Source organism: Macrotis lagotis, chromosome 5 (assembly GCF_037893015.1).
Source record: "Macrotis lagotis isolate mMagLag1 chromosome 5, bilby.v1.9.chrom.fasta, whole genome shotgun sequence".
NCBI classification, from domain to species: Eukaryota; Metazoa; Chordata; class Mammalia; order Peramelemorphia; family Peramelidae; genus Macrotis; species Macrotis lagotis.
The window spans coordinates 81,824,555-81,846,703 of NC_133662.1; the positions used below are offsets into that span (position 1 = coordinate 81,824,555).

General features: G+C 38.6%; 1 protein-coding gene and 1 pseudogene across 1 annotated transcript in view; one reads left to right on the top strand and one right to left on the bottom strand.

Moving 5' to 3' along the window:
* RNGTT (RNA guanylyltransferase and 5'-phosphatase) overlaps positions 1 to 21,979 on the bottom strand; it is a 403,735-nt gene extending 381,756 nt beyond the window's left edge. Inside the window, exons 1-4 of the mRNA XM_074187132.1 lie at positions 21,711 to 21,979; positions 18,162 to 18,271; positions 17,143 to 17,246; positions 16,959 to 17,047 (exon numbers count right to left, since the gene is read on the bottom strand). Coding sequence (XP_074043233.1) covers positions 16,959 to 17,047; positions 17,143 to 17,246; positions 18,162 to 18,271; positions 21,711 to 21,774 — 367 coding nt within the window. The 5' untranslated portion in view covers positions 21,775 to 21,979. The remainder of the gene's footprint in view (positions 1 to 16,958; positions 17,048 to 17,142; positions 17,247 to 18,161; positions 18,272 to 21,710) is intronic.
* On the top strand, positions 1,486 to 1,980 carry LOC141487822 (vitamin K epoxide reductase complex subunit 1 pseudogene; annotated as a pseudogene).
* Positions 21,980 to 22,149: the final 170 nt, after the last annotated feature.

Below are 22,149 nucleotides of genomic sequence, written 5' to 3' on the forward strand. Positions count from 1 at the left end.
TGTTATTAAAAATAGTTTGATAATCATGCCCAAGAAGCAACAAAAATGAGCATACCCTTTGATCCAACAATACCACTACTGGGTCTATACCCTGAAGAGATGTTGAAAAAGGGTAAAAACATCATCTGTACAAAAATATTCATAGCAGCTGTTTGTGGTGGCAAAGAATTGGAAAGTAAGTGAATGCCCTCCAATTGGAAATGGCTTAATAAACTATGGTATACATATATCATGGAACACTATTGTTCAATTAGAAACCAGGAGGGATGGGAATTCAGGGAAACCTGGAACGATTTGCATGAACTGTTGCTGAGTGAGATGAACAGAACCAGAAAAACATTGTATACCCTAAACAGCAACATGGGGGTGATGATCAACCTTGATGGATTTGCTCATATCAACAGGGCAATAATCAGGCACAATTTGGGGATATCAGTGTTTTAACAAAGACTAAAGATTATTAATTTTAATTTTAAAAAGTAGTCATCTTATTACGTAATTCTGCTATATATCCCATACTTTATGTTTCTGCCTTAAGGATATGATTTCTCTCTCATCAAATTCAGCTTAGATCAAAATGCATACCATGGAAACAATGTAAAGACTAACAAACTGCCTTCTGCAGGGGATGGGGGGTGAGGAGCAAGGTTAGGGGGAAAATTGTAAAATTCAAAATAAATAAATAAAATATTTCAATAAAACACAAAGTTTCAAAGAAAGAAAATAAGAGTTGAATATTTTCAAATCTATTCTGGTTTTAAATAAAGGTGACATTCCAATGTACATTATGTTGCAGTCAGTTCTACTTAGATCCCATATGTGATCTCAAAAATCAAACAAAATTATAACACTCAAAAACTTCATCAGTGACATTTTTTTTTAAAAATAAGAATCCAACTGTTAGCACAATTTTATACATGTTAAGTGTTTAAGAAATATAGAACTACTTCAATAAACAAAGGTTCCTAGGACCTCTAGTCTGAGACTGGAGGGCAGGACAGAAGAAAACGGAATAGGTGAAGATGTTGAGGACCAACCCTCGTTACCACTGCACCAGAAGACATACAGTAAGGCACTTTAGCTTGAAATTTGCTTATGATAATTAGCTTCAGAAGGGTTACAGCTTGTGAGAAATTACAAAATCATGCAGTTTTTTTTAGTCACCATTTCTCAAGGAAGAAAGTAAGCTGAAAAAAAACTCAAAATTTGAGATTATGCTCAAAATATTCTCTAATGTATCAAACACATTGGAATAAATTCATATTTTAGAAACATGCTCTGACAGAATTGATTTTATTTGTAAAGAAACAAACCTACACATACTATTTAAACACAAAAGAGGCAAGGATCACAGCAACTGCTAACAAACTACCACAGACTGATTAGATAAGCACATGGTGGAAAGATTTTTTTAAAAAAGCAAACTGAGGCCCACCGCTGCCCGTGGCCGCGGGGCTCGGCACGGCCGGAGCCTCGGGTGCCAGCATGGCGTGTCGGGGCGGCTGGGGCGGCCCCGGGCAGGGGGCTCGCACTCTGCCTGGCCGGGCTGGCGCTCTTGGCCTACATGCTGCACGTGAAGGCGGAGCGCCTACTGGGACCTGGGCGAGGCCGTCAGCTGTACCCGCAGGTTCTCCTCCAGATGGAGTAAGGGCTTCGGGTTGGTGGAGCCCTTGTCCCAACAGCATCCTGAACCAGTCCAACAGCATCTTCGGTCTTATCTTTTATAGCCAGCAGCTCCTTCTGGGCTGCTCCGGTGCTCCATGGGCTTCCACACTATTGATATTCAGTTCCATGCTTTCTCTTTTGGGTTCAGTTTACCTGGCATGGATTTTATTTTTTGTGCTCCATGACTTTTGCCTGGTTTGTGTCACCACCTATACCATCAATTTGGGTCTAGCTATACTCAATTACCAGAAGGCACCGAGGCCCTTCAAACTTCAAGACCAAAATAAAAAGGGACACTGACTTCCATGTTCCTAGTGGCGATCGACAAACCCTAAATGAACTCTGATCTCAACCAGGAGCCCACACCATCAACTACCAGAGTTTGGGTGAAGACTGAAGTATGATGGTACATGCTTACAATTTAATCTATGTTTGACTGTATTCCATTAACTTTCTGCTCTTGAATCTCTACCACATCTCCTTGCTTTCCATATGCAAAGACAGAAGGGTTGCTTTCTGGATGCCTAGGCAGGCCTCTGCTCCTCTGTGCTAGTCACCTGCTAATTCCACCCTTTCCTCCTAGACTACAAGTTCTAGAAGCTGGGATAAAAATTGCTGGGAACAACCTAATCAATACTATTCAATAAAAAAATTAAGGCAAAAAAAATAAAATAAAATAGCAAACTGAGAGACTTCTGGCCATGATGGCAGAGAGAAGACAGGCACAGTTCTAAAGTCTCCTGATCTTTCCCCTCTATGATATGAAACAAACCTCTTAACAGAAATCCGATCCACAAAACCCAGAAAGAAAAAGCCAGGAGAAAGAACATCTACCTCAGAATGTGTTTTCCTCGGTCCTGGGTGAGTCCAGGAGCAGAGGGCAGCTCAGCCCCAGATCAGCCTGATTAACAGCAGGGCTGGAGCCCGGGAGGCAGACCTGCTTGATCAGCAGCAGGGCTAGACTGCACAGGCTTGGGTCAACTAGGGGGCAGAGGCGTTGAAGTTGGTGCTGACCCTTGGGAGCTTGCCGACAGGGCTGGGGGGAGAGTTCTGGTGCAGGAGAGCTTCGGGCATCATCCCTGGGCTCCTCTGGTCTGAGGACCAGAGTTCACACCTCCATTAAGGCTGAAGCTTCTTCCCAAAACAAACACAATTACAGACTTCTGTCCCAGGCACAGGTGTGTGAGCAGAAGAACCAGCCCAGCTGACAATAGGGAGAGGTATTACCTCACCCCAGAGTAAAGCTCACCACTGATTGAAGGCAAAAGTATTTAACAGCTTCAATCACTCCCTCCAGGCTAAAGAAGTAGGCAGGCCTCAATCAAGGTCACAGACACTCCAGACAAAGCAACCAGAACCTCCTACAGGCCAGCTGGAGATATTACACTCAGTAAAGCCTCTATGGATCCCAGCACCAAACCCCTGTGAACCAGCCCCTCCCCAACTCAAGGTCTTAGCAAAATGAAGGTCAGAGGAAAGGTGGAGCCATAGAAAAATTCATGGAAGGAAAAGACCCTAACTCAGAGAGACCTAGAACCTCTGAGGAGAATATAATCTGGTCTCCAGTACAGAAATACTACTTTGAAGAAATAAGGAGTTTAAAAATCAATCAGAAAATTTGGGAGAGTCAATTAACACCTTGCAACAAGAAAACAAATCAATGGAAAATACAATTGGACAAATACAAAGTGAGAATAATTCTCTCAGATCCTCATTTGGGCAAATGAAAAAAGAAAATAATTCTCTCAAAAACCTCAATTGGTCAAATGGAAAGCTCTTTCAAAAACAGAATTGACCAGATCTTTCCTCAGAAAATTCCACAGCTTCCTGAGGATCTATTTGAGTCTAATGTACTCTTTAGAATTAGGAATGACATCAGTGAGTTCAGGTTTGCCAGCTTTGCCTGGAGGCCTTGACTCCATTAGCTGAACAGTGTACAAAAGCACAAGAAACAGATTCACCACTCTTTCTAGTAGCAAGGCACTTTCTTAAGCTGGTCTTTGATATGCTGGTATTGCAAAAGCACAACACAGAGATGACAACAGCAGCAGGCAAAGCATTTTATACATTAGTGTGTCTGCATCAGGCTGAAACCTTACTGTCAAGTCAGCAAGACCCAGTCATTTACCAGAGATTAGCAAATGCCTTCAACAAGCTTACTGCACGGGGTGACTAGGTGGCACAGTGGATAAAGCACCGTCCCTGGAGTCAAGAGTACCTGGGTTCAAATCCAGCCTCAGACACTTAATTGCCTAGCTGTGTGGCCTTGGGCGAGCCACTTAACCCCGTTTGCCTTGCAAAAACCTAAAAAAAAAAAAAAACAGCTTACTGCAAGCAGCACTCCTCCCACACTGGATCGTAAACAAAAGATGGCCTTCCTGAAGAGTTTAGAAGAATTAATGGCAAATGTTGGTGGTCTCCTTTGTGTAAAATAAACAACAAAACTATATGCTTAAAAAAAATAGAATTGACCAATTGGAAAAGGAGTTGCAAAAAGTAAATGAAGAAAAACTCTCCTCTAAAAAGAAGAATGGAATCTGCAGAAACTAATGACTCCATGAGACAGCAAGAGCCTGTTAAACAAAAAATAAAAAAAAATAGAAGAAAATGTAAAATACCTCATAAGCAAAACCACTGACCTCAAGAACAGATCGAGGAGGAGCAACCTGAGAATTATTGGACTTCCTGAAAACACTGAAGAGAAAAAAGCCTGAACTTAATATTACATTATTTAGCGATGGAACACTACCCTGATACCATGGAACCAGAGGGCAAAGTAGTTATTGAAAGAATACATGGATCCCCTCCAGAAAGAGATCCTAAAATGAAAACACCAAGGAATGTTGTGGCCAAATTCCAGAACTATCAGATAAAAGAGAAAATCCTGCAAGCAGCCAGAAAGAAACAATTTAAATATCAAGGAGCCACAGTAAGGATTACCCAGGACCAGGCTGCATCAACATTAAGGGATTGAAGGGCCTGGAAGGAGATATTCGAGATATCCTAACAACCAAGGGAGCTTGGAATGCATCCAAGAATCCACTATCCCGCAAAGCTGAGCCTTCTTTTTCAGGGAAAAAGATGGACATTTAATGAAATAGAAGATTTCCAAAAATTCCTGATGAAAAGACCAGAGATAAATAGAAAATTTGGACATCAAACAGGAGGTTCAAGAGACACATGAAAAGGTTAAAAAGAAAAAAGGGGGGAGGGGTAAAAGAAAAAAACTGCTATCCAATAAGTTGAAACTGACGATATATCCCAGCATGGAGAAAAAAGATTCTCATAAATCTTGAAAACTGAAATTCTAACAGAGAGAATACACCTAGTCAGCAGTGATGGACACTCACGACCTATCCATGAGACTGCTATCCAATGGGATGTACCTGGCTTTAACCCCACTTGGGAGAAAGACTTTAATAACCCTCAGGAATTGTAACTCTATTAGATAGAATGTACTTATCTAGAAGTGACGGATACTCAGAATTTTCTATGACTCAGAATGATTTAAAAACACCTTAAAGGGGGGACAGGAAAGAGACAGGAGGCAGGGAGGGGACTGAATGGGGTAAATCTCATTACATTAAGAGGTACAAAATACCTATGGTAATAGAGAGAAAGAAGGGAGGAGATGACAAACACCTGAATCTTCTCATCACACTTGGCTTAAAGTTAATTTACACACATACTTAGTTAACTTAAAAAACATCTAACCTTTCAAGTATTAAAAGGGGAGGGGAGGAGAAAGGGAGGGGAGAAACAAGGGGAACTAAGAGAAGGGAAGGGAAAAGGGAAAAGGGGGAAAGGGGAAAGGGGAGGGGGTGGATACAGGAGGGGAAACACACTAAAGGGGGTGGTGTTCAGAAACAAAACACTGGGGAATAAGGATAAAGGGGGAAAGGGGGGAAATACAAACAGAAGGAAGATAGCATGCAGGGCAATAAAGAGTTAGTAATTATAACTTTGAATGTGAATGGGATGAACTCTCCCTTAAAACTTAAGAGAACAGCAGACTAGATTAAAAACCAGAATCCTACAATATGCTGCTTACAAGAAACTCATTTGAAGCAGAGAGATACATATAAAGGTCGGAGGAAAATATATTTTGCTTCACCGGAAGTGAAAAAAGCAGGGGTAGCAATGCTTATCTCAGACAAAGCAGCTGCAGAAATAGATAGTGTTAAAAGAGATAAGGAAGGAAACTATATCCTCCTAAAAGGTACCATAGATAATAAAATGATGTCAATACTGAATGTATATGCACCCAATGGGATAGCATCCAAATTCTTAGAGGAGTAGCTGAAAGAACTACAGGACATAGACAGAAAAACTCTACTAGTGGGAGACTTCAACCTCCTGCTATCAGAACTAGATAAATAGAATCATAAAATAAACAAGAAGGATGTTAAGGAGGTAAATAGATTGTTAGAAAAATTATATATAATAGACTTAAGGAGGAAACTGCATCAGGATAGAAAGGAATATACCTTTTTCTCTGCAGTACATGGCACTTATACAAAAAGTGACCATGTACTAGGACATAAACACCTAATGATCACCTGCAGAAAGGCAGAAATAATGGATACATCTTTCTCAGATCACAATGCAATAAAAGTCATATGCAATATTGGCCCAGGGAGATATAGGCCCAGAACAAATTGGAAACTAAATAACCTCATTTTAAAGAATTATATAGGGGCGGCTAGGTGGCGTAGTGGATAAAGCACCGGCCTTGGAGTCAGGAGTACCTGGGTTCAAATCTGGTCTCAGACACTTAATAATCGCCTAGCTGTGTAGCCTTGGGCAAACCACTTAACCCCATTTGCCTTGCAAAAATGTAAAAGAATTATATACAACAAATTAAATATATATATATATATATATGTGTGTGTGTGTGTGTGTGTGTATACACATATATATGTATACACACACACACAACAAATTATAGAAAGAATTATTTTATCCTAGATAATGACAATAATGAAACAACATACCAAAAACTATGGGATTCACTCAAAGCAGCTGTCAGGAGATATATCTTTAAATGCTTACATGGATAAATTAGAGAAAGAGGAAATCAATGAACTAAATATGCAACTAAAAAAATTAGAGAAAGAACAAATTAAAAATCCCCACTTAAATACCAAATTAGAAATTCTAAAAATTAAAGGAGAAATAAATAAAATCAAAAGAAAAAACTAATTAATAAATAAAAGCAAAAGTTGGTTTTATGAAAAAAACCAATAAAATTGATAAACTTCTGGTCATAAAGAAAGAAGAAAACCAAATTACTAGTATCATAAATGAAAAGGATGAACTTGCCACCAATGCGGAGGAAATTAAACTAATAATTCAGAACTATTTTGCTCACAGCTGGGTGATTGTTGGATGTATGGGGCCAGATCTGCACCTGGGTGCTCCTGACTCTGGGGATGATGGCTCTGTCCACTGGGCCACCTGGACGCCCTTATTATTATTATTATTATTATTATTATTATTATTATTATTATTGTATTGCATTTTGGGAGGTTTTTTGGTTTTTGCAGGCAAGTGGTTTGCCCAGGGTTGCACAGCTGGGTGATGGTTGTTTGTTGCCAGATTTGGGCTTGGGTGCTCCTGACTCCAGGGCCAGTGCTCCGTCCAATGTGCCATTTAGTTGCCCCTATCATCATCATCATCATCATCATCATCATCATCATCATTATTTTAATTTTTTCCTCTTTCCTTTATTGCTCATGAGGGTCTATGTTTTTTTGCGGGGAGGGGGTATTATATTTACTCTTAAACGAGAACATTTTAATAAGGTATATAAAAACATCATTTGTACAAAAATAAATATATGACTAGCAAGATAAAGCAGGAAGATTTAGAAAGAGAAATCCCATTCAAAGTAACGTCAGGCAAGTCTGCCAAGGCAGACTCAGAATTTTTTGAAAACAATTATAAAACACTTCTCACACAAATTAAATCAGACTTAATAACTGGGCAAACATCAACTGCTCATGGATAGGTAGAGCTAATATAATTTAAAATGACAATTCTGCCAAAACTTAACTCCTGTTTAGTGCCCTACCAATCAAAATTCTAAAGAATTATTCTAACAACTTTAATGACTTAGAAAAAAGCTGTAAGTAAACTCATATGAAGAAATAAAAAGTCAAGAACTTCCAGGGATTTAATGAAAAAAAGTACAAAAGAAGGTGGCTTAGCCCTACCTGATCTCAAATTATATTATAAAGCATAAGTCATCAAAACTGTCTGGTACTGGCAAAAAAATAGTGGTAGACAAGTGGAATAGAGTAGGTGCAACAGCAGGAAACAATTACAGTAATCTGCTGTTTGATAAACCCAAGGAGTCAAGCTAATTGGGATAAAAACGCTCTCTTTGATAAAAACTGCTGGGAAAATTGGAAGTTAGTATGGAAGAAACTTAGATTAGACCAACACCTCACACCCTACACCAAGATAAGATCCAAATGGATATGGGATTTAGACATAAAAGACAACTACTACAAGCAAATTAGAAGATCAAGGACTAGTTTACCTGTCAGATCTATGGAAAGGGAAGCAGTTTATAACTAAGGAAGAGATGAAGAACATCACTAAAAACAAACTAGATGATTTCTATTACATTAAATTAAAAAGCTTATGGAGAGACAAAACCACTGTAGCGAAGATCAAAAGAAATGTAGTAAACTGGGAAAGAATCTTTACAACTAATGTTTCTGAGGGACAGCAAGATGGCAAAGTGTATAGAGTACTGACCCTGGAGTCAGGAGTACCTGAGTTCAAATCCAGTCTCAGACACTTAATAATTACCTAGCTGTATGGCCTTGGGCAAGCCACTTAACCCCACTGGCCTTGCAAAAACCTTAAAACAAAAAAACTAATGTTTCTAACAAAGGAATCATTTCTAAAATATACAGAGAACAGAGTCATATTTAAAAAAAAAAAGCCATTCCCCAAATGACAAATGGTCAAAGGACATGCAAAGGCAATTTACAGATGAGGAGATCAAAGCAATCCTTATAGTCATAAGAAAAATTGCTCTAAATCATTACTTATTAGAGAAATGCAAATTAAAGCTTCTCTGAGGTACCACCTCACACCTCTCAGACTGGCCAATATGACCAGAAAGAATAATGATCATTGTTGGAAGGGTTGTGGGAAATCGGGGACACTATTACATTGCTGGTGGAACTGTGAACTCATTCAACTTTTCTGGAGAGAAATCAGGAACTATACCCAAAATGCAACAAAAATATGCATACCCTTTGATCCAGCAATACCACTACTGGGTCTATACCCTGAAGACATGTTGAAAAAGGGTAAAAACATCACTTGTACAAAAATATTCACAGCAGCCCTATTTGTGGTGGCAAAGAATTGGAAATCAAGTAAATGTCCTTCAAGTGGGGAATGGCTTAGCAAACTGTGAACACTATTGTTCTATTAGAAACCAGGAGGGATGGGAACTCAAGGAAGCCTGGAGGGATTTGCATGAACTGATGCTGAGTGAGATGAGCAGAACCAGAAAAACACACCATAACAGCAACATGGGGGTGATGATCAACCTTAATGGATTCACTCATTCCATCACTGCAACAATCAAGGACAATTTAGGGCTGTCTGTAATGGACAATACCCTCTGTAACCAGAGAAACAACTGTGCAGTTTGAACAAAGACCAAGAACTGTTACCTTAAATTTAGAGAAAAAAAAAACTGGTATCTTATTGTCTGATCCTGCTATCTCTTAGACTTTGTTTCTTCCTTAAGGATATGATTTCTCTCTCATCACATTCAATTTGGATCAATGTATACCATGGAAACAACGTAAAAACTGACATATTGCCTTCTGTGGGGGTGGGGGAGGGAAGTAAGATTAAGGAAAAAACTGTAAAACTCAAAATAAATAAAATCTATAAAAAAAATTAAATTAGGGGTAGAGCCAAGATGGAGACAAGAAGGGATGGAGTCTTAGGAGCTCTTGGATAAAACTCATAAGCTAAGGACTCTAACTAAACTTTCGAGAGACAGAACCCACAAAGGGACCCAGTGAGGCAGTTCTCCCACTCAAGGTAACCTGGAAAAGAGCAGAAAGGCTCTGCTCCCTGGAATCAGAGAGGCTGCCTGCCAGAGGGGTGGGCCGCCAGAGCCAAAGAACCTCAGCCTCGCAGAGGCAGGCCCAGGGTGCTGGGAGTCGCAGCTCACAGCAGCGGGGAAGTCTCCTGAGCCATACCCTGGGGAGCACGGGGCTTTGGGCAGCCCAGATCCAGAAACAGAAGCAGGTGGAGCTGGTAAGCAGGAGCCCCCAGGGCATGAGCCCACTGAGCTGAGAGAGGGGAGTGAAGAGAGAGACTGCAGAGCTCTGTCCTCTGCCCCTGGAACAGGACTCTGGGGCTCTGACCACATTCAGATCCTGATTGCAGTCTAGGCCCCCCTATAGAAAAGCAGGGGCCCCCCACCTCAGCCCCGTGGCAGAGGGGGGGCACATATGGTCATTCACAGACCAGGAGGGAGGACAGAGTCTCACACACTGAGACCCTTGTGGGAGTGTCCCAAAAGCTCAGGAAGCACCCCCAAAAAACAGGCTTAGGCTGGGAAAATGAACAAGCAAAGAAACAAGAGGAAGACCATTGAGAAATATTTTGCAAATGAGCCCAAGAAGGATCAAAATACTCAGTCTGAAGATGAGGAAGCACAAGCTCCTGCATCTAAAGACTCCAAGAAAAACAGAAATTGGGCTCAGGCTATGACAGAGCTCAAAAAAGACTTTGAAAATCAAATGAGGGAGCTGGAAGAAAAACTGGGAAAAGAGAGAGATGCAGGAAAAACATGAAAATGAAGTCAGCAGCTTAGTCAAGGAAATCCAAAAAAATGCTGAAGAAAATAACATGCTAAAAACCAGCTTAGGTCAAATGGATAAAACAGTTCAAAAGGTTATTGAGGAGAAGAATGCTTTAAAAAAAGCAAAATTGGCCAGATGGAAAAAGAGATAAGAAAACTCTCTGAGGAGAACAAATCCTTCAGACAAAGAATAGAATTCAGGGAGACTGATGAATTTACCAGAAATCAGGAATCAATAATTCAAAACCAAAAAAATGAAAAATTAGAAGAAAATGTTAAATATCTCATTGAAAAAACAACTGATATGGAAAACAGACTTAAGAAAGATAATTTAAAAATTACTGGAATACCTGAAAGTCATGATCAGGAAAAGAGCCCTGACATCATTTTCAAAGAATTACTACAGGAAAATTGCCTTGATATTCTAGAAGCAGAGGGCAAAATAGAAATGGAGAGAATCCACCGATTCCCCCGAGAAAGAGATCCCAAAAAACCAACCCCTAGGAATATTATAGCCAAGTTCCAGAACTCCCAAGTCAAAGAGAAAATATTACAAACAGCCAGAAGGACACAGTTCAAATATCATGGAGCTGCAGTCAAGATCACACAGGACTTAGCAGCAACTACATTGGAAGCTCGTAGGGCTTGGAATACAATGTACCAGAAGGCAAAAGACCTTAGAATACAGTCAAGAATGAAGTACCCAGCAAGGCTGAATGTCCTCCTCCAGGGAAAAAGATGGACTTTCAACAAACCAGGGGAATTTCAAATGTTCCCTTTGGAATGGCCAGAGCTAAACAGAAGGTTTGAGCTTCAGATACAGGACTCAGGTGAAGCATGATTTTTCACATAAGATTTTTTTTTTATTACAATGAGCTATTGCAATGATATGGAAGGGGGAGGCAAGGGGAAATGAGGGAAGCTTTGATCTCATCAGAGGTGACTAGAAGAGAAAACAGCATATATACTCAATGGGGTATAGACATCTGGAGTAAGAAGGAGTGGGGAGCAGGGGGAAGGGGTGGGGATGTGAATAAAGGAGGAGAGCATGGACCATGGGGGGAGAGTGGTCAGATGTAACACATTTTCCTTTCTTACTTCTTGCAAGGGGCTGGGATTGGAAGGCCTGCCCAGGACCATAGGGCCAGGTGGATTCTGGGCCTAAGGGGTGGTATGGGGGCTCAGGGCTTCTTGGCTTCAGAGCCAGGGATCTGTCTGCTGCACCACTCAGCGACCCTACAGCAGAGTGGGAGTGAAAGGAGAGAGAGAAAATAGAGTACATGGTAGTGGAGAAATAAGAAAGGAGGGAGTTGCGATCAGCAATGGCAATGGTGGAAAAATATGGAAGTAACTTTTGCGATGGACTTATCATAAAGAATGAGATCCACCCATGACAGTTGTTGGTGTTGGAACAAAAACTCAAGCACATTTTTTGTTATTATTATTTGGAGGAGGGTGCAGGGCAAATGGGGCTGGGTGGCCTGCCTGGGGCCACATAGCAGGGTGATCTTTGGGTGTCTCAAGCCGGATTTGGACCCAGGTGCTCCTGGCTCAAGAGCCAATGCTCTGCCTGCCACCCAGCCACCCCTTCTATTATTACTATTTTATTTTATTTGGGGTCTTTTTTTTCTTCTTTTAGGTTTTTGCAGGGCAGTGAGGATCGGGTGGCTTGCATGTCACACGGCTGGGTGATTGTTGGGTCTACCCGGCTAGATGTGGGCTCAGATGCTCGTGGCTCCAGGGCTGGTGCTTCGTCCATTGCGCCACCTGGCCATACCTACAATTATTACTATTTTTTTTAATTTTAATTTTTTTTTCCTCTCCCCTTTATCGCCCAAGCAAGTCTATATTCATGGGGGGAGGGGTATTTTGTTTACTCTTAAACAAGAATATTTTATTAATGTAAAAAAAACATTTGTACAAAATGAGAATTAAAAAATAAAATTAGGGGCGGCTAGGTGGCGTAGTGGATAGAGCACTGGCCTTGGAGTCAGGAGTACCTGAGTTCAAATCCGGCCTCAGACAACTTAATAATTACCTAGCCGCGTGGCCTTGGGCAAGCCACTTATCCCCATTGCCTTGCAAAAACTAAAAAAAAAAAAAAAAAAAAAAATTAAATTAAATTAAAAAAAAGAATAGTGCTTGGAATGTTAAAAGTTCAGAATAAGCTGAAGCTATGAAGAAAAGTTAAGAATATTAATAGGTTCATTTTGGCTATACTAAGGAACAAAGGAAGAAAGGGATAAGACCACTGTTCCAGGAGAACAGGATGGAAAACAATAATGGAGAAGAGAAAACGTTGCTCAACTATTTTTTTTCTTTCTAAGACAATAATCTGTGGACTGGAAAATGCAAAACAAAAATGACATATATAGGGACTTGATACACAAATTAAGTGAAGAAAGTGAGAGAACACTATGTATCCTAAATGAGTTCAAGTCACCTGGTCTAGATGAATGGGTACTCAAAAGATTCTTAACTTTTTTGTTCCATGGCTCTCTTTGGCACATAAAATAGATAGGTTTGCAGAGAAAATTTATTATATTAAATTGACAAAATATTCGTTAAAAAAAAATTTGAAACTACACCCAAAGGGCAATAAAACTGTATTCCTTTTGATCTAACAATACCACTACTAGGTCTGTATCCCAAAGAGATCACAAAAAAGGGTATAAATAACCTACATGTACAAAAATATTTATAGCAGCTCTTTTTGTCGTGGCAAAAAACTGAAAATTGAGGGGATGCTTATCAAATGGAAATTGGCTGAACAAATGGTGGTATATAAATGTGACGTAGTATTATTGTTCTGTAATAAATCATGATGGACAAGAGTTCAGAAAAGCCTGGAAAACTTACATCAACTGATGCTGAATGAAGTGAACAGAACCAGAAGAACATTGTACATATTAATAGCAACAATGTCTGATGATCAACTATGATGAACTTTCTCACCTCAGCAGTAGAATAATCAAAGACAATTCTAAAGGACTAGTGATGGAAAATAGCATCCATATTCAGAGAAGGATCTACAGAGTCTGAAGGCAAACCAAAGCTTACTATTTTCAATTTTTTAATTTGTTTTATATAACATGTTTTTTCCCTTTTTGATTCCTCTTTTCACAATATGATTAATGTGGATATGTTTAACATAATTATGCATGTATAATCTATATTAGATTGCTTTCTGTCTGAAGAAAGGGGAAAGCAGAGAGGAAAGAAAAAATGTGCAACTCAAAACCTTACAAAAAACTATTATTGATGAAAAAACTATTATTGATATTATTGAAAATTATCTATGCATGTAATTGGAAAAATGAAGGAAGAAAGGAAGGAAGGAAACGACACAGATTTCAAGTTAAGAATTCCTGAAGAGATAAATAAAAAGCATTATCAATAATATTTGATGTGACAAATAGGGAACACTACTCAAAGATCAAAGAAGAATCAAAGTAGTACATCAGTGAGTCTAATTTAATTTCTAAACAAATTCTAAAGAGTATTATCTTTTATGAACCACTTAGATAAGGAAATGATGATTAACAAAGATGTAGCCTCATTTCAAGAATAATTGTCTCATATTTGCCTAAGTTCCTTTTTTGACAATTACAAAACTGATAAAGGAATATTATTGTGTTCCTCATATAATTTACCTAGATTTTTAAAATTTTTATTTTATTTTTAATTTATGACACAACACAAGCATTGCCAAAACAAAGTACAATTTAAAAAATGACAATTGCATTAGACACTAAAAATATATTATACAACTTGTTAGTTATCAAGTAAATTTCTTTTTTTCCTTTATCTCTTTCCTACCCCCATCCCACCCTAGAGATGACTACCGAGAGACTAACACATATATGTGAAATCATTTTATACATACTTCTATTTATCAGTTCTTTCTCTGGATGCAGATGTTTTCCTTCATATATACTTTGTAATTAATTGTAATTAATTTATAATAGTTAAAATCGGGGGCGACTAGGTGGCACAGTGGATAGAGCACCGGTCCTGAAGACAGGAGTACCTGAGTTCAAATCCGACCTCAGACACTAAATAATTACCTAGCTGTGTGACCTTGGGCAAGCCACTTAACCCCATTGCCTTGCAAAAACTAAAAAAAAAAAAAAAAAAAAAAAAAGTTAAAATGACTTAGTTGCTCAAAGTTTTCTTAAAAGAATACTGCTGTTACTATTTACAACACTCGTAGTTATGTTCATTTTGTCTTCATTATTTTGTGCATGTCTATCCATGTTTTTCTAAGCTCCTCAAGTGGCCTAGATTTTAGTAAAGCATTTGATAAAGTCTCTAATGCTTCTAATGTAAGGAAGAAATGGAGGCAAAAACTAAAAAATTAGATAGATTTCAAACTGGTTGGGTGGATAAACCCAGAGAGTAGTCAATAATGGCTCCATATAAACTTGGAAGAAGATACTCAGGAGTGCTCTAAGGATCTTTGTTTGGTCTAGGCAATTTAAGATTTTCATCAATGATTAGATGAATGAATGAGTATTTATTAAGAGCTTGTTATGTGCAAAATACAGTAAGAAGTGCTAGGAGTACAAACAGAAAAGCAGAGACAGCCCCTGCCTACAATGAGCTCACTTTTTAATGGAAGAGCTTATATAAATATATATATATATATTATATACATAATATATACATTTGGTTTCGGAATCAAGTCAGATAATAAATCCTTGTGGCAAAATGACAAAGTAGATGATAGTGCATATTCTTTAATGTTATTTGAACTGATAAAATCATATCCCTTTCTGATGTTGAACTATTTGGTGATGACAGTAGCAGTTTCCTAACCAGGCGAGCTACCTATACAGAAAAAAAATCACAGGTACAAGAAAAACAAACAAAAAAAAAATTACGAAAGACAGAAGCAGGGTCAAGTAATGTAAATTATTCTTATTCTTAGTCAAGGCCTATGGTACTAAGAATTTTCTTCTCCAACTTTTTAAAACCTGTGGCTTCTGAGAAAGTAAGATGCTAATACCTGAAGAAATAATTGCCAGATCACATCTCCCCAGAGGCTCCTTTAAGGGATGATGGTTGCAGGGCTGAACTTGAAGTAGGACTACTGTTTTAGGGAGCACTGTTATTCCAAGAGCTCTTGGATTTACATGCCCACTTGTGGCAATTGGTCATGATTAATACGGGGGTTCCCAAGGTTCTTAGATTCAAGGTCCTGCACTATCTCAATCAGGCTGAAGTGTTGGCTTGACTAGCATGTGCTTCCTCCAATCTGTCCCTTTTGGTTCCTTTTCAACCTAACAAGCCCAGAGATGGAAAGCTTTCCCAACTTGCTGATGATCCAAACACAGAGAAATAACTAACCCAGTACATGAGAAATCTTACACTCAAAAAGGCACTGTTCAGGTTAGCATGTTAGATCAAATTGAATAGTGAAATTTATTACAAATAAGTGTCTTCCTTGTGGGTTCAAAAAAAATCAACTTCCTAATACTAATATGAAAGAGGTACGGCTAGACAGCAGCTTATCTAAAACAGAGATGGATTTTTAAGTGGTTTTAGTGGTTTTGTAAGCTCAGCATGAATCAGTGTGATAAGGCTCCCTAAGACTAAGGAAGTGAAAATACTACTGGTTATCAGATATCTGGAATACTGTGTTCAGTTCTGAGGACCACATTCTAGGAAGGATAATGTTAAGTCTCTAAGAAAAGTATTTGAGAGACTCACAAGATATGTTTACTTAAAGGAACTAGAGATATTTTAGAGACATCTTAAGAGGAAATCATAGTTGTTCTAAAATATCTGAAATAATACAGAAAAGAGATTGGATTTGTTCTACTTTTTCCCCAGAGTAAAATAATGGGCTAATTAATAGTGGGTTCTACCTCACCCCATATCATCAAGCAAAGGATACATCATCATTTGTTGGTTATATTGCACAAATAAAAATAGATTTCATTTACTGAATGATTATAATACAGTATTAAGTCCAATAAATGTCAATATTTATTCAATTTGTTATTTAACTTATTTTCACCAAACACTTAAATTCATGCTCAAATAGTCAGGTATATGGAGACTGGGAAATTCTTAGCTAAGAGAAACAAATTTTTCTTCAAATGCTAATTGTTTCTGGCATAAGGTTAAAGAATTACATTGGAAAAATCTCAATTAAAAATGTCATAGGAAGTGTGGCTAGGCCTAAAATAGAACTAAACCGAAAATACTAACTAATAATCATATCTGGAAAATGCTTAAGAACAACAAATGAATGTTCTTTAGGTAAGAATTTCTAAAGAGACCTAGATTTTTTTTTTAAAGGCAGATCTTATACAGTTGTTACCTAAATCACACAATAAGGACAACAAACTCCCTTATAGAAAAAGACAAAGAGAGAGATATTATTACATAATGCAAGATTATAAGAACTGAGGAGGACAAACATTTTTTTCAATCATACCTATAAGTTCAGGAGGATTCTTCTCATTAAAACGTTCACAGAGTCGGATGAATGTATCTGTGTTCTCAGCTGTAGGGCATTCCCCGTGGCTAGTAACACAAAAATAAAAAAAAAAGCTTGAAAAAAGTAGATTAAAAAATTCATTACAACCTTTCCAAAGTAGAAAAAAGATATATTGACCTACCCTTTACACTGAAGCTTTATATACTTGATCCCTTCTTTTTCAATGTCATTTCTATCATAAAATCTTGTTGTATTTGTCAAATCCACCAAAAGTCCCATTTTAACCTAAAAAAAGAAAAATCATATTACAAGTCATTAAACAGTTGCTTTTCAATTGTTCTAAGATTTAGAGCTTACTATAAGAGGGCTTTAAGAGACAGCTAGGTGCATAGTGGACAGAGTACTGGACCTAGAGTCAGTAAGGCCTAGCTATATGGCCCTAAGCAAGTCACTTAATCTTTCTTTGTCTCAATCCACAGGAGACAGAAATGGCAAATTATTCTTAGTGTCTTTAACAAAAAAAGTTCACTGACAGAATTGGCATGCTATGAGTCAATGGGGTAAAGAAGAGTCAGATACAACTGAAACACTATGCCTATAAATGAAAACACAAACTTCTACCTCATACTTGAAAAAAATTCAAGGCTCACTGACACAGTAGCATAAGTAGCTGATTAGTTGACTGACTGTATTTAGGATCAAAAAAGAAAAACACTGCCATTTTTTTATGTGTTTATCACTTATCCTGATATTCAGTAAATCTATGAAAGTGGAATTAACAAGGAAAAAACATGATTATTTTCTTTCCTTCTCCATTGAATCTATCTAATTATTTTGCACCTTCTGGAAATTAAAATAAAGCTTTATATAATTCCATATAGATTCCATATATATAAAATTCTATATAATACCATATTTAATACTCTAAGAAAACAGGAATGATTACAAAAATATTTAATAAAAACTAAGTAATAAATAAAAAACTATTACTATGGCACCAGACTTGACAAAGAGTGTCAGTAAAAGGAGTTTCCTTACCCAGCAGTTCCCTATAAAAATAAAACTTTAGGTTCTGTCTCTCTAATTAATAGATATTGAAGTTATTTCAAAATTAGTGCAATAAAAAAGTATCAAATAAAGTTTCATTCCATGCTTAAAACTAATATGTTACCTGTATTTATATAATAAATATACTTTTACCTTTAGGCTCTTCAGATAGTTGGAGAGCATACTAGGGTGGAAGCGGTTCTCTTCAGCAACTTGACTATCATATCTTGGTCCTAACATAGTCTTCAGAGGTAAGAACTTCCCTAAAGAAAGTAAAATAAGTGACACTGCTTAATAAATGCTTATTAATTGAATTTAAAAGAACCCCAAATTAGTTTAGTAGGTTTCAAATGTCTTCTAAAATGGAGGTATAAAACACTGCCTCATGTAGTTCATAATACTCCTAATACAGCTGAACCAGAATTAAAATATAATTGGAAAATAAATTAACAAAACATATAAATACGTAATAGAACATTAATAATGCTAATATACTTTGAGATCCTTATTTTCAATTTAGTGACTCCATTTGTATTTGAGTTTGATATCACTGTTTTATTTTTAATTAACTTTTTTTATTGTAAAGATTTTATTTATTTTGAGTTTTACAATTTTCCCCCTAATCTTACTTCCTTCCTCCCACCCCCCCCCCACAGAAGGTAATTTGCCAGTCTTTACATTGTTTCCATGGTATACATTGATCTAAAAGGAATGTGATGAGAGAGAAAGCGATATCACTGTTTTAAAAAAATTAAAGGAAAAGGCACTTGCAAACAAAATTTTTCATGAAGCACTCTCAGTAATGCTTCTTTAAGAATATAAAAATAAGGGGCGGCTAGGTGGTGCAATGGATAAAAGCACCAGCCCTGGAGTCAGGAGTACCTGGGTTCAAATCTGGTCTCAAACACTTAATAATTACCTAGCTGTGTGGCCTTGGGCAAGCCACTTAACCCCATTTGCCCTGCAAAAACCTAAAAGAAGAAGAAGAAGAAGAAGAAGAAGAAGAAGAAGAAGAAGAAGAAGACGACGACAAAACTGAATTCTATATCATTATCATCATCATAAATGCTTGAACCTGGAGAAAAGTCGAGTAAATGAACTTCTCTCCATAATAGAAGAGGGAAATTCTGGGTGGAAAATATTGCATGTGCTGTCAGACATGGTTGATATGTCATTTAGTTTTGCTGAACAGATTTGATTTCTAACTCCACACATAAACCCCTTATATGAGAAAGTCATTGTTACAAAAGAATGGTTCACTCAGGCGAAAAGGCAAGGACATATTCAAAGATAAATTTGATACAAAATCAAAAGCAATCAGTAAAAAGAAAAATTTTTACTAGCTGAGTGAAATAAAAGAATATTTAAATAGTCTATAAATTAGTATTAAAATAAGAAAGCATTTGTAAAGTGCTCAGCACAGTGCCTAGCACATCGAATAAGCTATATTCTTATTCTCTTCCCTTCCTTTGTATCCCCGACTTTACACAGTACCCCACATATAGAAGATATTTAATAAATGCACACTGATTTAATTTCAAAATGCTCAAGGACTAAGTATGCAAAACTGTCTTAACCTTTAGATTCCATTTAATCAACAAGCTTTCATGCTGCAAGGCATCATACTAAGCCCTAGAGAAGCAAAGACAATAAGTGAAACAGTACCTATCCTTTTATACCTACTTAAACATTCTCCTGGGCAGATACAACCTGTATTCAAAGCAAGTAAAATACATGCTAAATACCAAAGTTTGTACTGTTCAGTGTACTATTCGGAGAGAGTGAATGAGTGATTGAGAGAGAGTGAGTGATTGAGAGAGACAGACAGACAGAGAGAGAGAGAGAGAGAGAGAATACAATAAAGAAAATAAAATGTTTTTATAAAGTAATACAAAGTAATCCGAAGAGAGAACTAATAGAGGCAAGTAATAAGAAAAAGCCTAACAAAACACACCTGGGCTGAGCTATGAAAGCAGTCAGGGGATTCCAATGGCTTCTAAACAGGCAAGACATGTGAAGTTGCACACTGAGAATGGCTAGCCAGTAGGCTTGCTTAAAAAAATCATAGAATAAAAAATAGTAAAGAAAATAATACTGAAAAGGTAGTAAGAAATCAGTGTCAAGCTGTGACTGTTATATTTGATCTTGGAGAAAAAGAGACCCAAAAAATTTTTCTGAGTGTGACATAGTTTTAGGAATGTTAATTTGACATTTTTGTGGAAGATGGATAGGATAAATAAGGGCCTAGCAGCAGAGATGAGAAAGTTGCTGTACCAATTCAAGTGAGAGGTGATAAGAGCCTCAAGGTTCCTAAAAGCAACATAAGTTAAAAAAATAAAAAAAATAGAAGTGAGATGCTGTGGAGATAGACAAGATTTGGCAACTGAATTGGAATAGAATTTGAGGTAGGGATGCAAGTTAAGTATCATTCCAATATTGTGAGCCTGAGTGACGAGAACCTTAAGACAGTTTAGAGAAATGATTTCAGAGAAAAAAGAATAAGTTAATTGGAGAAAGAAAGTTTTATAGGATTGGTAGAAACTTTTTTCGAAATTTTTTTCAAAATGTTTTCAAAATCAAGAGCCGTTCCTCCACCGATAAGTGGTCAAAGGTTATAAATAGGCAGTTTTGAAAAAAAAGTCAATGTACCATCAATATAAAAAATGCTCCAAACAACAAACAAGAGAAGTGCAAATTTAAATAACCACCACTGTTTCACCCTTCAGATAGTCAAAGATAAAAAATAAAACATGTTAAATTGCAGAGAGATCGTGGTGAAGGGTACACAATGATAAATGTGAATTGATCCAACCATTCTGGAATACAGCTTTAGATTACACTTTTAAGATAAAATCAGTAAATTTATCCATTGACACTACTGGACAATAACCATCGAGAAGTTCAAGGACGAGAAAAGATCTCAAATGTGTTTACTTTTTTATATCCTGCACTTTTGTTCAGAAGCAAAGAATAGTAAATAAAACAAGTGTTCCTGATTATACTTGAACAAGTATAGTGTATGAACCAAAAGGAGTGTGTGTGTGTGTGTGTGTGTGTGTGTGTGTGTGTACATACACTGGGCCTTAAGAAATTATTAAGACGAGGAATTCAGAAAAATGAGTCAAGACTTGTTCATACGGATTGGTACGGAGCAAAGCGAGCAATTCGGTAGAATAAATCACATTATGATCATGATAACATAACGTAAAACAACACAAAAGACTCTCTCATCAAGGAAGACTTCAGAGGACTGATGATGCAGCATGCCTCCGCAGCTCAGCACGGAGGTAGCAAGGGCTGCACTTTGTTTGCATAGGGACGGTCCTAAGGAGAGAAGGGAAGAATGGGGAAGGGGGCTAAGTACATGACACTTCTCTTGCGTATAAAGTGCTGGGACCTGGGTTCCAATTCCACTCTGTCACTAACTATGTGACCCTCCTGGGCAAGCCAGCGATGAAGGAGCAGCCACGGAGCGCGCGGGGGAGGGGGACGGGGTGTCCCGAGCCCCAAGGAGCTTGAGGACGCCTCGTTTAGCACTTGAGCTCCCCTCAAACGGCTCCGGAGAGGCAGAAAGGAAGAATCCAGTACTAAAGCCCCGGGCAAGACCGGCAGAGCCCGCCCCGGCGGCCCCCTCCCCTCCCCGGGCCGCGGGCTCCCGGTCCGAACAGGGACCGGCCCCGCTGGGCGCCGCACGTCCGTTACCTGCCACGGGCTGGCCTCGGCGCGGGCAGTGGAGCCACCGAGGCGGGATCTTGTTGTGCGACATGGCCCCGGACGAGGCGGGGCTGCTGGGGCCGCTGCAACCCCCGGGGCCGGAGCTGCTTCCCCGTGGGACCCCGCGCCCGCGAGAGGAGCCAGGAGCGGAGGGCGGGTGCCAAGCCCGGCCGCCGCCGCCGCCGCGCCGCCGCCTCCTCCTCAGCCCAACGTCCAGCCGCTTCCCGGCGCCACTTTCATTCAGACAGCTACCCACAACAGCCGGCGCGACCACAATGCAGCGCAACTTCCGCCGACCTCCGCCCCGCCCCCTCCGCCCTCTTCCGGTCGGCGGCTTTCGTTTCCGAGGTCAGAGAGGAAAACTGCGACGGGGAAGGAAGGGTGAAAGGGAGGAGCCGAGGGGGCGGGGCACCGAGGAGTGAGCCTA